The sequence below is a fragment of the Aotus nancymaae genome, unplaced genomic scaffold, assembly GCF_030222135.1.
Source record: "Aotus nancymaae isolate 86718 unplaced genomic scaffold, 86718_ANA_hifiasm-v0.15.2.pri h1tg000044l, whole genome shotgun sequence".
NCBI lineage: Eukaryota > Metazoa > Chordata > Mammalia > Primates > Aotidae > Aotus > Aotus nancymaae.
In genome coordinates this window covers 5,160,337-5,173,622 of record NW_026988458.1, presented here as the reverse complement: position 1 = coordinate 5,173,622, position 13,286 = coordinate 5,160,337, and the positions used below count along the sequence as shown (strand labels likewise).

The following is a 13,286-nucleotide window of genomic DNA, read 5'->3' as shown; positions in this document are numbered from 1 at the left end:
ACCCTCCCTCGTGACTGACGCTCACCCTCCCTCGTGACTGATGCTCACCCTCCCTCGTGACTGACGCTCACCCTCCCTCGTGGCCAACGCTCACCCTCCCTCGTGACTGACGCTCACCCTCCCTCGTGACTGATGCTCACCCTCCCTCGTGACTGACGCTCACCCTCCCTCGTGGCCGACGCTCACCCTCCCTCGTGGCCAACGCTCACCCTCCCTCGTGACTGACGCTCACCCTCCCTCGTGACTGATGCTCACCCTCCCTCGTGACCGACGCTCACCCTCCCTCGTGGCCGACGCTCACCCTCCCTCGTGGCCGACGCTCACCCTCCCTCGTGACTGACGCTCACCCTCCCTCGTGACCGACGCTCACCCTCCCTCGTGGCCGACGCTCACCCTCCCTCGTGGCCAACGCTCACCCTCCCTCGTGACTGACGCTCACCCTCCCTCGTGACCGACGCTCACCCTCCCTCGTGACCGACGCTCACCCTCCCTCGTGGCCGACGCTCACCCTCCCTCGTGGCCGACGCTCACCCTCCCTCGTGACTGACGCTCACCCTCCCTCGTGACTGACGCTCACCCTCCCTCGTGGCCGACGCTCACCCTCCCTCGTGGCCGACGCTCACCCTCCCTCGTGACTGACGCTCACCCTCCCTCGTGGCCAACGCTCACCCTCCCTCGTGGCCGACGCTCACCCTCCCTCGTGGCCGACGCTCACCCTCCCTCATGCCTGATGATGCTCACCCTCCCTCGTGGCCGACGCTCACCCTCCCTCATGCCTGATGCTCACCCTCCCTCATGCCTGATGATGCTCACCCTCCCTCGTGGCCGACTCTCACCCTCCCTCATGGCCGACGCTCACCCTCCCTCGTGACTGACGCTCACCCTCCCTCGTGACTGACGCTCACCCTCCCTCGTGGCCGACGCTCACCCTCCCTCGTGGCCAACGCTCACCCTCCCTCGTGACTGACGCTCACCCTCCCTCGTGACTGACGCTCACCCTCCCTCGTGGCCGACTCTCACCCTCCCTCGTGGCTGACGCTCACCCTCCCTCGTGACTGACGCTCACCCTCCCTCGTGACTGACGCTCACCCTCCCTCGTGGCCGACGCTCACCCTCCCTCGTGGCCGACGCTCACCCTCCCTCGTGACTGACGCTCACCCTCCCTCGTGGCTGACGCTCACCCTCCCTCGTGGCTGACGCTCACCCTCCCTCGTGACCGACGCTCACCCTCCCTCGTGGCCGATGCTCACCCTCCCTCGTGGCCGACGCTCACCCTCCCTCGTGACTGACGCTCACCCTCCCTCGTGACTGACGCTCACCCTCCCTCGTGGCCGACGCTCACCCTCCCTCGTGACTGACGCTCACCCTCCCTCGTGGCCGACGCTCACCCTCCCTCGTGACTGACGCTCACCCTCCCTCGTGGCTGACGCTCACCCTCCCTCGTGACTGACGCTCACCCTCCCTCGTGACTGACGCTCACCCTCCCTCGTGGCCGATGCTCACCCTCCCTCGTGGCTGACGCTCACCCTCCCTCGTGACTGACGCTCACCCTCCCTCATGCCTGATGCTCACTCCCCTTCTTGTCTGTTGCTCACTCTTGCTCAAGAATAGTGAGACTTCATTGGTTTCGTGACTCCCTTATCCACTCTGGGTTCACTCAGGGCAGAGGATAGACTGATACACTGGCCATGGTGCTATCCCTCAAGGTGTATCTTCAAAGCAGCTGTTGGAACTGGTAAGACTTTAAAAGAATGTGTGGCTGATGAGCTTCCCATGACTGCTGAGATTTCATACTTGGTTGACACTAAGAAAGACAACAAACTATCACTTCTTGGCCTTTTGGCTAAGATCAAATGAAAGACAACAAACTACTTCAGTCTTCAAAGATCAGATCTCTCAGCCCCTACTAGTACGCTAATGAAATTATATCATAACATTCTTCAGATTGATTCCTAAGTCATCTATGGTGAAGAAAATTCTCCTTTAGTAATCTGGAAATCATTGTTTCCTGTGCATTCTTCTTTGTAAAGACTTCAGAGTGCTGATTCTTTAAATATTCAAGCAGAACTTTTTAAATTAGGAGACTATTAAATTTCTCAAATTGAAATCACACTTCATTCCCAAAGTTTCACAAGCATGTTCACTTGGCTTAGTGAGTTTTCTGAGCAAGTTAAAGTCCTTAAGAGAAAAGGAGACTACATAAATGCGAGCCTTCACTATTTACTCTTAAACTTGGAGATGAAAGGAGACCTTCACAGAATAGAACAGAAGAGTGTTCCCTTGTTTAATGTACAGAATGAGAACAGACAGATTATAGCTTTGAACTTGCATGTAACATGAACTCTAAGACCTGAAGACACTTCTTTTTTGAATAATTTAAAACTTCAGCTGAGTCAAGTTATCCTTTAAAGGAATTTATTTTCATGGTCGTGTTTAATCATTAGTAATTATGCTGCTTTCTTTTATTCTAGGTAATGTATGATGTTGTTGGGGCAATTGAAAAAAATAAAGACTCTCTTTCACAGAATCTTCTATTTGTAATGAAAAGTAAGTTGATATTTTTTCCTGCCCTACACTGGTTAAAATGCCATGTATTCGTTATTTCTTTATCTCTGAATATTTTCCTATAAAATATGTTGCCAGCTGACACATAATTGAAATACCTTTTGCATTCTAATGCCCAGAATATTAAGAAATGGGTCTTGCTGCACTATATGTTGGCTACAATGTAGTTTGGATACCAGTGGAAACCATAATTTAACTAAGCTTTTAGCAGATAAAAATGTAGAACACCTTTACTACTTTAGTGGGTTGAATATAGAAAAGCTTTTCTGTGAAGACTAATGAAGATGAGTGCGGCTTCCAACGTGATTTAGGCCACGATAGGGTGAATTTCATTACTTAAGATGACTCTAGAGCACAACTAAGGGGGGTATGTTATTCTTCTGTATTTTCAGTTATCAAATATTAATGCTCACTAAGAAGGAGGAGTAAAAGGAGTATATACATGTATATCCATGTACGTTTGAATTTATAGGACCCTTCTACTTAGTGAGCATTAATACTTTAGATGCAATATCTACTATAATTCTATACTGTAGAAGATGCATACAAAATGTATATATATGATAATTAAATATATATCCATACATATATATAATATATACAAAATTCTGTCTCCTCTAGTAATTATTTACTTAACAGCAGTTCTGCAGTGATTCACATTTTTCTAATAACCTTTTCAGTTAATTAAAACATATCATCTTTTGTGCTTTAAGTTGCTGTAAGTGAAATAGTCATTCATCTTTAAAAGAAGCACAGGATAGCTTTTCATGAATTGGTTGAATGCTCCATCATTGAAAATAAGAAATCCATATCACTTCTGGTTTGAGAAACATATTTGCCTCAAATTATAGCAGCACAGCTGTAACACATTGTTTTTCACTGACAATTATTCTGCTTGCCCCTCAGAACGTATGTTTATTGTGAGTTCTCTTAGCTAAAACTAATGAATAATATTATGAAGACAAAAAGAATTAGTTTTATTTATTATCACTGGAAAATCTTTTATTTAGTTTGTTATTATTTGCACTCTTATACATAATGCACTTCTCTTTTATGAAGGTCTAATATATAGCATGTATTTAAAAGTTTGCACAATGGTTTTTTACTTTTGGATTTCATGGTGAAATAGGAGATAGATAGATAGGTAGATAGATAGATTTAGAATGAAAATGTGATGGCTAATGATATTGCAATTCTGCTTATCTTAATAGAGCCCCTATATTTTAAAATCATTCTTTTGTGTGCATTTGTACACAAAATGTGTTCTAGGAAAAAAAAATGAGTCTGTTTTTTTTAGTCTGGTTTTTGTTTTTCTTCTTTTGAGATGGAGTCTCACTCTGTTATCAGGCTGGAGTGCAGTGGTGCGATCTCGGCTCACTGCAACTTCCACCTCCGATGTTCAAGCAATTCTCCTGCCTCCGCCTCCTGAGTAGCTGAGACTACAGGCGCCCGCCACCACCATGCCTCGCTAATTTTTGTATTTTTAGTAGAGATGGGGTTTCACCATGTTGGCCAGGATGGTCTCGATCTCTTGACCTCCTGATCCACCTGTCTCAGCCTCCCAAAGTGCTGGGATTACAGGCATGAGCCACTGCACCCGGCAAGTCTATTTATTTATTTTTAAATTCTTTAGGAGGTAGGTGCTTCTGAGCAAAAGGACAGAATTTACAATATACCCTTTTGTATTTATACAAGAGGTGTCAGATTATTTTTTTGTAAAGAGTCAGAGAATAAACAATTTAGACCATGTACACCATAAGCTCCTTGTTGCAGCTACTCACCTCTGCTGTTATAAGGTGAAAAACAGCTATAGACAATACAAATGGATGTGACTGTGTTCCGATAAAATTTTCTTTACAAAAACAGACAGTGGGCCATGTTTAGCTCAAGAGCCATGATTGCTCACTTACTCTGTCATAAAAGCTAAAGGTTCGTGGTTGCTATCATATTTTATGAATCTGTGAAATATTTTGATGCTTGTACATAGTTATTAAAAGCAAGTGCAATTCTTAAATAATAATTTTTATTTGCAGGTACTTTGCTTTTGGTATCTAATTCAATTTTCATGGCATCAAAAAGCTGCCGGTTGAGGAAGATGGTGAGGTCTGTTGTAGAATCTACACAAGCAGAGCTGTGTCTCTGAGACCGCTAACCAGGTGCAGTCAGGGAGCTTAGAGACAGCTCATAGAGACATGCAACAAATACATGCATTTGTGCCTGAGATTAGAAGTAAAGTCTACCTCACTCAAAAACAGGCAATAAAATAAAATAAAATAAGCCAAGAGCCAGACTGTTAACTCTGCCTACAAGAATAGGAAATTGTAGGATTTAGGAAAATTTAGGATTTACTGTCAATTATGTCAATAATTATTTAGTCTTTTTTTGCTGTGAGCCTCTGTACACTTGCTTATAAGTTAGCTTATCCCACTTTAGGTAGAAAGACCCTGTACAATGATTGTAGATCCCAGGGAGGGACACTTCCTCTCTCAGTATGTATATAGACGGACGTGAAGAAAATGGTTTATGGTCAGTGACTCCTTGCAATCCCAATGAGGGAAATTCACTGGAGTTGCCTTGCTAGGTTTTAAGAGGCAAATGGATAGCAGATTTCTCCCTCAAGTCCTGGAGGAACTTGCTGTCTCCTGCAGTGTGCTCAGCTGTGGTGAGGGCTCTCCCGTTAGGGTCCCGATGCATGATGCCAGCTCCCCGTGTCGGGAGGAGGACATGGGTCTTAGTGCATCTTCATGCAGCCTGACCATATGATGCAGAGAAAATACAAAACGGGGTCAGTTACATATTTTGGACCATATTTATGTCTCATGTTGTGAGTTTTTAAAATCTTTTTATTTTACTTTTTTAAAATATCTTTTGTACCACCTACCTTCTCTGTAATCTTTTCAGCTTTATTAGAGGTGTTTTCTGTTATAAGAATAAAATGTTGCATTATTTATCTGTCGGTTCATTTATACATAGATGTGCTATACGTATAAATAGTAATTATTTAGTTATTTAAATTGGCTATAGTACTATGTATTTATCATTTAACTGTTTATTTTGAAGTGGTTTTAAACTTAAAGTGAAAAAATTATTATGAAGTTCTCCCAGGTAGCCTCTCCCAGAATTCATCTTTTTCATCACCTTTCTTTTAGTCTCTCACTATCTTTCTTTCTATCTCCTTCCATCTTTTGCCCTTCTCCTCTTTCCTTCCTTTGTCCCATGTGTATGTACGTGTGTATGTACGTGTGTATGTACGTGTGTGTGTGTGTGTGTGTGTTTACTTTCTGTCATTTGAAAGTAAGTTGCTTACCTCTTCTTGTCTAAATACTTTGGTACCCACCCTAAGAGAAGGGATATTATCTTACGTAATTTCAGTAAATTACCGGAATATTTAACAATGATATCCTACTCATATCTAATCCAGAGTTCATATAAAGTTTCACCAGTTGTTCCACTAATAGGAGTTTTTATGGTCGTTTCCCACTAATTCAAGGTCATTGATTCCATTTAGTTATCATTTTGCTTTAGTATTTTAAATCTGAGAAAATTCTTCAGCTTTTCTCTCTTTCACGATATTAACTTTAAAAAAAAATGCCACTGAATTTGTAGAAATCACTCTGTTTGAGTTTATTTGCTATTTCTTTATATTAGAAGCAGGTTATGAATTTTTTGGCAGGAATCCCAAGAGGTAGTGGGGTATCCTTCTCAGCATATCACATTCAGACGCAGTCACAGTTTCAAACAGGTTAACCGTGGGCACTGTGATAAGGTGGTGTTCTTCAGTTTTTTCTAACATAAAGCTGCTGTTTTCTCTTTGTTATTAATGAGTAATTTGTGAGAAGATACTCTGAGATTGTGTAAATATTCTGTTCCTCATCAAACTTTTACCAATTAGTTTTACATACATTTATGGTTCTTGCCTAAATCAATTATTTCTCATGAGTACAAAATTTTTATTGTCTCACCCCATCTTTCCATAAACAGTGGCATTCTACTATGGTAATTCTCATGTCTTTATCTATTGACTAATTTATTAATGTACACTCATGGATTCTTATGTTATTCAATGAATAATGATTCGTTACTATCACTATATTGATGCTAAAATTGTTTCAGACTTGACCAGTAAGAACCCCTTCAGGCTAGCTCCTATTTCTTTTTGACATATCCTCATGACTTTCTTTTTTTTTTAACACTTCCTTACATTCTGGCCTTCCAAAAATGTTCCAGAATCATTCATCTTGCCTCAAATCTAGAATCAGACATTTGTTCAGGAAGCCTTGATTTATCTTAGAAAAGAATGGTATTCAGAAACTCCAAGCTCTGGGGGCTGGGTGAGCTCATTGCTACTGGTGTATGATTGCTTTTAGGCCCTTTCGGAACTGGAACATTTAAGATGTAGGTGTAGATAACTTATAGGTATATAGATCTGTAACTCTCTATTAAGAATCAGGAATTTCTCTTGCTATCTCTGCTTTTATCCCAACATCACAGGGCCCCTTTTGCGTTGCATAATTGTAGCTCCCTTTCCTGACAGTTCTTCCTGCTTCCCTGTTTGTTTATTACCTAATGTAGGAATTTTTTTTAATGGAAAGCATGACAGCTATGCATTATGTGACCTGTATTTTGCACCTAGGCAAATAATTGGAGTGCGGAAAAAGTAGAACCAAACTGCTTTGCCACGAAAGGTTGCCAGCTGTCTGACTGGCTACCTGTGATCCTAGTGATCTATGTTCATTATTTCACATTTTAATTTTGCAGGGATTCTCAAAGTAGGTACTGTCATCATTATTTTATAGGAAAGGACACTTAGGCATAAAAACTGCCTACATACAGATATAAGTAACCCGAGTAGCATTCCTTCCGATCCTTGACCACCACACACATTGTTTTCCCTGTGATTTTTAAATTTGAAACCCAAAATGCGCTCATCTGAGCTCCAATTTCTCTCTGAGGTGTCAAGAAAGGAATATGGACTCAGAATTATTTGATTTTTATAACTTAAACATGAAAATACATCATTTTGCTTTTTCCTTTTCAGCTTAACTGTGCTTTTGTTTTTTAAATAAAGGACTTCTTTTCCCTTTAACCTAGCGACTGGTGCAACCAAGTAAGGCAGGTCCTCTCACAGGTACTTACAGGTGGCTCTGAGAGAGGTGAGTTAGGCCCTGGGGAAACGTTTTCCTGGGTAGTTATTTTCCTGGAATGGGGCGTTTCTGATAGAGACCATAAGTCTTCATGATTTGGCGAGTGAACAAAAGGCCCTGAGGTCTGAGCAGGTAAGATTGGTTCCGAAAACTAGGATAGAAGTGCTGCTCATTTAGAGAGCAAGGGACAGGTGGGATCAGGACTCCTGGTTAAGGCAGTGAAGGGCAGAATTTGTCAATGATATTAAACAGTGGAGGAAATAGAAGGATACAGGTAGATGCCTCGGTCTGCTGCACCAATGAAATCTTGTGCCCAGAATGTATCAGTGGCTAAAGTTCTTGTATGAGGACTAAGTTTAATGCTTAAGTAATAATTTTAGTGCCACTTACAATATTCATTGATTTATTTCCTAGCTAGTGAAAATGTCGTGATCAAACATTTGTTCCAGTCGAAGTTGTCACAAACAGGATCCCTCGTGTCCTCCTATCCTTCCTTGAAATTCCGAGGACATAAGTCTGCCCTGCTCAGTAAGAAAATGACAGCTTCTTCAATTACCGGAGAAAACAAGAATTATCTAGAACTTAGTAAGGTAGGACTTTTTGTGATTATTGTCGGGTTAGTTTTAATTTTGATAAGTACATTTGCTTCTTTTTTTTTTTTTAAAGCACAATTTGAAATACCAAGGGAAATAAATTGATATTCTAATAGAAAGTATTCAGGAAAAGATTGCCTATCTGATGTATAAGCATCAGAATGAAGGAAGAATAGAGGAAGATGCAAGATAGGGACAATTCAATAGTAAGTACAGTCTGAGTCATTTTATTGGTTGTCTATGCAACATCCCAGTCATGTTTCATCTCCGACTGCCTTTGTTGAAGAGTAGAAGGCGACTTCAGATACTGTCGGCTTAGAGGAAATAAACTTAGCGATCTTATTCTGTTGATATTAACCACTTCAGGTAATTTAGGTCTCTAAATAATAAATTGTTGTTTCTCTTATAGACGTAGGGTACTGTTCGTGTGCTAGGATGTTTTTACTGCATATTTGTAGATATTTTATTTTCTTGTATTATACTGATTTTTTAATGTATGTATGTATGTACAATCTCAAGATTCTATGTGGAAAAGGAGAACTAAAAACTCAGTGAAGAGTTGTTTCAAACTGATAGGAAACATGTATGGAGTGTTTTAGGTTTCTTAAGAATCCAATGCCAGATGGTGTTCCAGAGTGTTTTGCTTATGTCTACCAAAACTATAAAAGATGAGGAATATAATTGGGAAGGTGTGCAGGACAATTAATTTTAGAAATGCAATTGTTGCAGCTTCTGGAATACATTTTAGCTTACCAATTAAAATATAAGCATAATTAAACTCAACTCTATTTTAGAAGAGTCACCAAAATGTGTGTTAATATGAGTGTGAGTGAGTATGTGAATGTGTGTGTGTGTCTTCAGCTACTGGATTCTAGAATGGCAGATCCTTTGATGTTGTTTAGAACTAAATGATCATGGGAATTAGTATCTGCCACATAGAAGATGGCATTTTTTACATTGAAAAGACATAAGGTTATCTTTACAAGAAAGATCTATCCCTGGGGATCTCTCTGAACCTTCTGGACCTTCTTTTCTCAATCATCCTAAAAACCGAGAGCAAGAAACCAGCACACACCTCTAACCTCAATTATTAAACATTACGAGGCCTAGATGCCATTAGGCTTTTCTCTAAAGGGCTGCAGAAGGGAGACAACTCACGGTAGTTCCTCCAACCCAGAGAGGGAACTGGAGTGTTCAGTTTCAAGGGACAGAGACCTATTTATTATGATTATTCCTTAAATGTTCTATTTCTCACTTCCCTCAATTCTTCCCTTCAAGCTGCCTCATCCATGCACAACTATCCCTGTGGCCAGGAAAATAGGGTTTTCCCTACTCTTTAACTGAATGTTACACATTGCATGGTGTTTGTAGAAAATGGGTTGATCTTGGCCCAATCACTTCATTTTACATTCCCTTGTCAGTTGCAATGAATCACTTCAGCTTGACAGTTCATCTTCACAGAAGGAAATGAGCTATTGTCATAATAGCAAATGCTCTAAATCCACAAGAATGTTTTCTTGGATTCCCTTCTTGTATCTGTAACTTTTTTTAAGAAAAACAATTTTAGATCAATAAGTGCATTAGTCTAATATGTAATTTTGTGAAATAGTAGGTTAGTGGCTGAGTTCCTTTTAACCCTGGATAGAATTTAATTAATTACCTTCTGCCCTTTATTTCCTTTTGGCCTTATTTTCATTGATTTTATGTCTCCATTATCATTTAATCTTTGTTACATATTTTTTTATCTTCAGGGCCGAACATATTTAGTTATTTGGAAAAAATACAGTCTATTACCATTTTTCACAGATAGACAATTTAGTAACATCTTTTAGTAGTTAAAAAAAAAAGAAGAAGTGGAGGAAAGGGAAGAAAAACCTGGTAAGGAAGCACCAGACCTATTTATTCATTCAGTTCCTGAGGGTAGTTAAATTTAAGGGAACAAACCAATGGTGACTGAAACATCAAATCTTGGTAACATAAAATAGCATCCTTCTGCCTCAGAGTAAACTACATCTCCTGGTAAATATGAAAAGTTGGTAGCATAACCAGGATATGGTAGTGAGTTTATTGTACCAGCAGGCAAATCAGGATCTGTGTATATTTGCACAGTAAAAGGGGTGCAGGATGGTGATGGATCTGATTTACACAGCAGCCCTGCACTTGAGAAGTTGGCAGTAACAGGTGTTATTCTCCCAGTAGTTGCCCATTTCCTCAACTTGTACACCATTACAAAAGTCACTTGGTAGTGATTTTTATAAATATGTTTTAAATTCACATTTGCCTGTTAATGAATGTACATGGATGTGAGATTTTATTTTTTGTTCTTATGAACTAAAATTTAGTAAAATAAATTTATTCACTTTTTCTCTTCTTCATTCTTTCTTTTTCCTTTCTCTTTTCTTCTTCCTCCTTTTTTCTTTCTTTATTCTTTCTTCCCTCCCCTTCCCTCCCTCCTTTTCTTTCTTTTTATTACAGTTATTAAAAAAGAAAGGAACGTCTACATTTCTTCAAAGATTGGAACGAGGAGACCCAGTCACCATAGCATCACAGCTCAGGGTTAGTAAAGTTTTCAGATTTCAAAAACTTGATGTATGTTTATAGCAACTAAAGAGGGTTCACGTAGACTTTTATTTTCCATTTTTGACAATTTAGGTATCTTCAGAAAAAAAGTAAACACACACATGTACACAGAGTGAATGCGTAATAAGATTTAAAGTTGTGGCCAGGCGCGGTGGCTCACGCCTATAATCCCAGCACTTTGGGAGGCCGAGGCGGGTGGATCACGAGGTCAAGAGATCGAGACCATCCCGGTCAACATGGTGAAACCCTGTCTCCACTAAAAATACAAAAAATTAGCTGGGCATGGTGGTGCGTGCCTGTAATCCCAGCTACTCGGGAGGCTGAGGCAGGAGGATTGCCTGAACTCAGGAGGCGGAGGTTGCGGTGAGCCGAGATCGCGCCATTGCACTCCAGCCTGGGTAACAAGAGCAAAACTCCATCTCAAAAAAAAAAAAAAAAGATTTAAAGTTGTGAAGACTTTGTATTTAAAAGCTGCTTTTTAATTTTAGCTAGTGTCTCCTTTGGAGAATCAGTTGGGTTTTACTTCTCTCCTTAGAAATCACTAACGGATATTATTGGAAAACTTCAGAAGTGCACTCCACACTTCATTCATTGCATCAGGCCCAATAACTCAAAGCTGCCAGATACTTTTGATAATTTTTACGTGTCTGCTCAGCTACAGTATATTGGGGTCCTGGAGATGGTGAAGATCTTCCGATATGGATACCCTGTTCGCCTTTCCTTCTCGGATTTCCTGTCAAGGTAAATTCTTCTGCTCTTAAAATCGCCGTTCTAGCTGCTGTTGAGTGCAGGATACTGACGCTGACACTGTGGTAGCAAGGGTCTTCTGTTCCATTTTTTGCCATTGCTTTTGTCGTTTATGCTTTTCTATCTCCAATAAGCAAAATACTCTGGGAAACAATGAAATACACTGAAAAAGCTTACATAAAAATAATTAACCTACTGAAGACAGTACCTTGGAAACCATTCTCATGTTCCTTTCAAAGTGTGGCTTTCCTTGGATTAAAGTTTTATAAAATGATTGCATATGATATTTACTATTTATCATTTAAAAGGAGAATGTATATAAGTGATTATTTCCCCATTTATAGATGGACAAAATGTTGTTTAGATCAGTGGTTGGCAAACAATACTCGTGGGCCAAATCCAGTCTACCACCTGTTTTTGTAAATAAAGTTTTATTGGAACATGGCCACAATCATTTCTTTGCACTTTTGCACTGCAGTGGAGATAGACAGTGTGCCACGGTGTAAAATATTTGTTCTTCCCTTTAGAACAGAAGATTGTTGACCTCTGTTTTCAGTACATTCAGGTGAAAAACACACTGTGCACCAGACAGGGCACTAATTACTCAGATAAACTCTAGTCATGTGGCCTCATCTTTGTGTCTGTATTAGCCCTTCTCCCATGGTAGCTTTATCCCAGCCATTTGCAAGAAGGACCTAAACTCACCCCAAAGCAATATCATCCCTGCAGGCTATATATTTGTTCATATGTATTTTATTTGATCAGAAACTTTACTCTGATTTTAAGTAAATTATAATCCTCAGTAATGAATCCATTTTAAATAGATTAGTTGTTGGAAATTAGCTTAATTTACAGAGATATGCTACTATGCATTATTCCAGGCCACATCTTTGGTTGAGGTACATTGTCGTGCTGTACACTCTAGCTTGATGAACATCCCGGTTTAGACAGGTAACGCGTATGCAAATCATAGCCATTCAGTGCTTGGAATATTACAAAGTGTTAGTATTTTACAAAGGGTTGGAATATTACAAAGTGGTACAGACCATAGTAAGGAGGTAATTTGGGATCAGAGATGGCTTTCAAAGATACTTGAAAGATATTGTCATTCTGGTGAAAATAACGAGACTATCTGTTTTTAAGCACTCAAAAAATAAAACAGGGGTGGGCAAAAAGGAAATCAGAAGACATTTGGTAATTCTATATAAAATAAAATGAGATCTTAAAATAATACTGATATAAACTAATATAAGTATTGCAAGTGTGAAATCTCACATTTATGTTTAAAAATTAACTGTATAACTAGAGTATGAAAAAGTCTATTTGATAAACCATTCATCCAAAAAAAGAGATTTTAAGACTTTTGTTGACTAGTTCAATGTGAGCCACTATTTTGAGGAAGCTGTGAGACAGAAACAAAATAAGCCAACAGCTTAAATCACTACGTTTGACATGTTTAATCCAGAACAAAGGGAATAATATTTAAATGATGACTGAAATGCTGTGTTTAATTTTTATAACATTTGTTTTCCCAGAAGAAAGAAGGCACATTTACTTACTGTGCATTTTGGTAAATTTTATAAAGACACAAAATAAACAACATATGAGTTCAGCTTGAGTCTTCCATTTTAAAGGGGTGATAGAATATCTTAGATCG

At 39.9% G+C, this 13,286-nt stretch overlaps 1 protein-coding gene across 3 annotated transcripts in view; it reads left to right on the top strand.

Annotated features, from left to right (window-relative positions):
* MYO16 (myosin XVI) overlaps positions 1 to 13,286 on the top strand; it is a 700,871-nt gene that overhangs the window by 530,439 nt on the left and 157,146 nt on the right. For all 3 annotated transcript variants that reach the window (XM_064361880.1, XM_064361879.1, XM_021677383.2), the window contains exons 24-27: positions 2,472 to 2,547; positions 8,124 to 8,299; positions 10,778 to 10,858; positions 11,418 to 11,623. In XM_064361880.1, the coding sequence (XP_064217950.1) occupies positions 2,472 to 2,547; positions 8,124 to 8,299; positions 10,778 to 10,858; positions 11,418 to 11,623 (539 nt within the window). The remainder of the gene's footprint in view (positions 1 to 2,471; positions 2,548 to 8,123; positions 8,300 to 10,777; positions 10,859 to 11,417; positions 11,624 to 13,286) is intronic.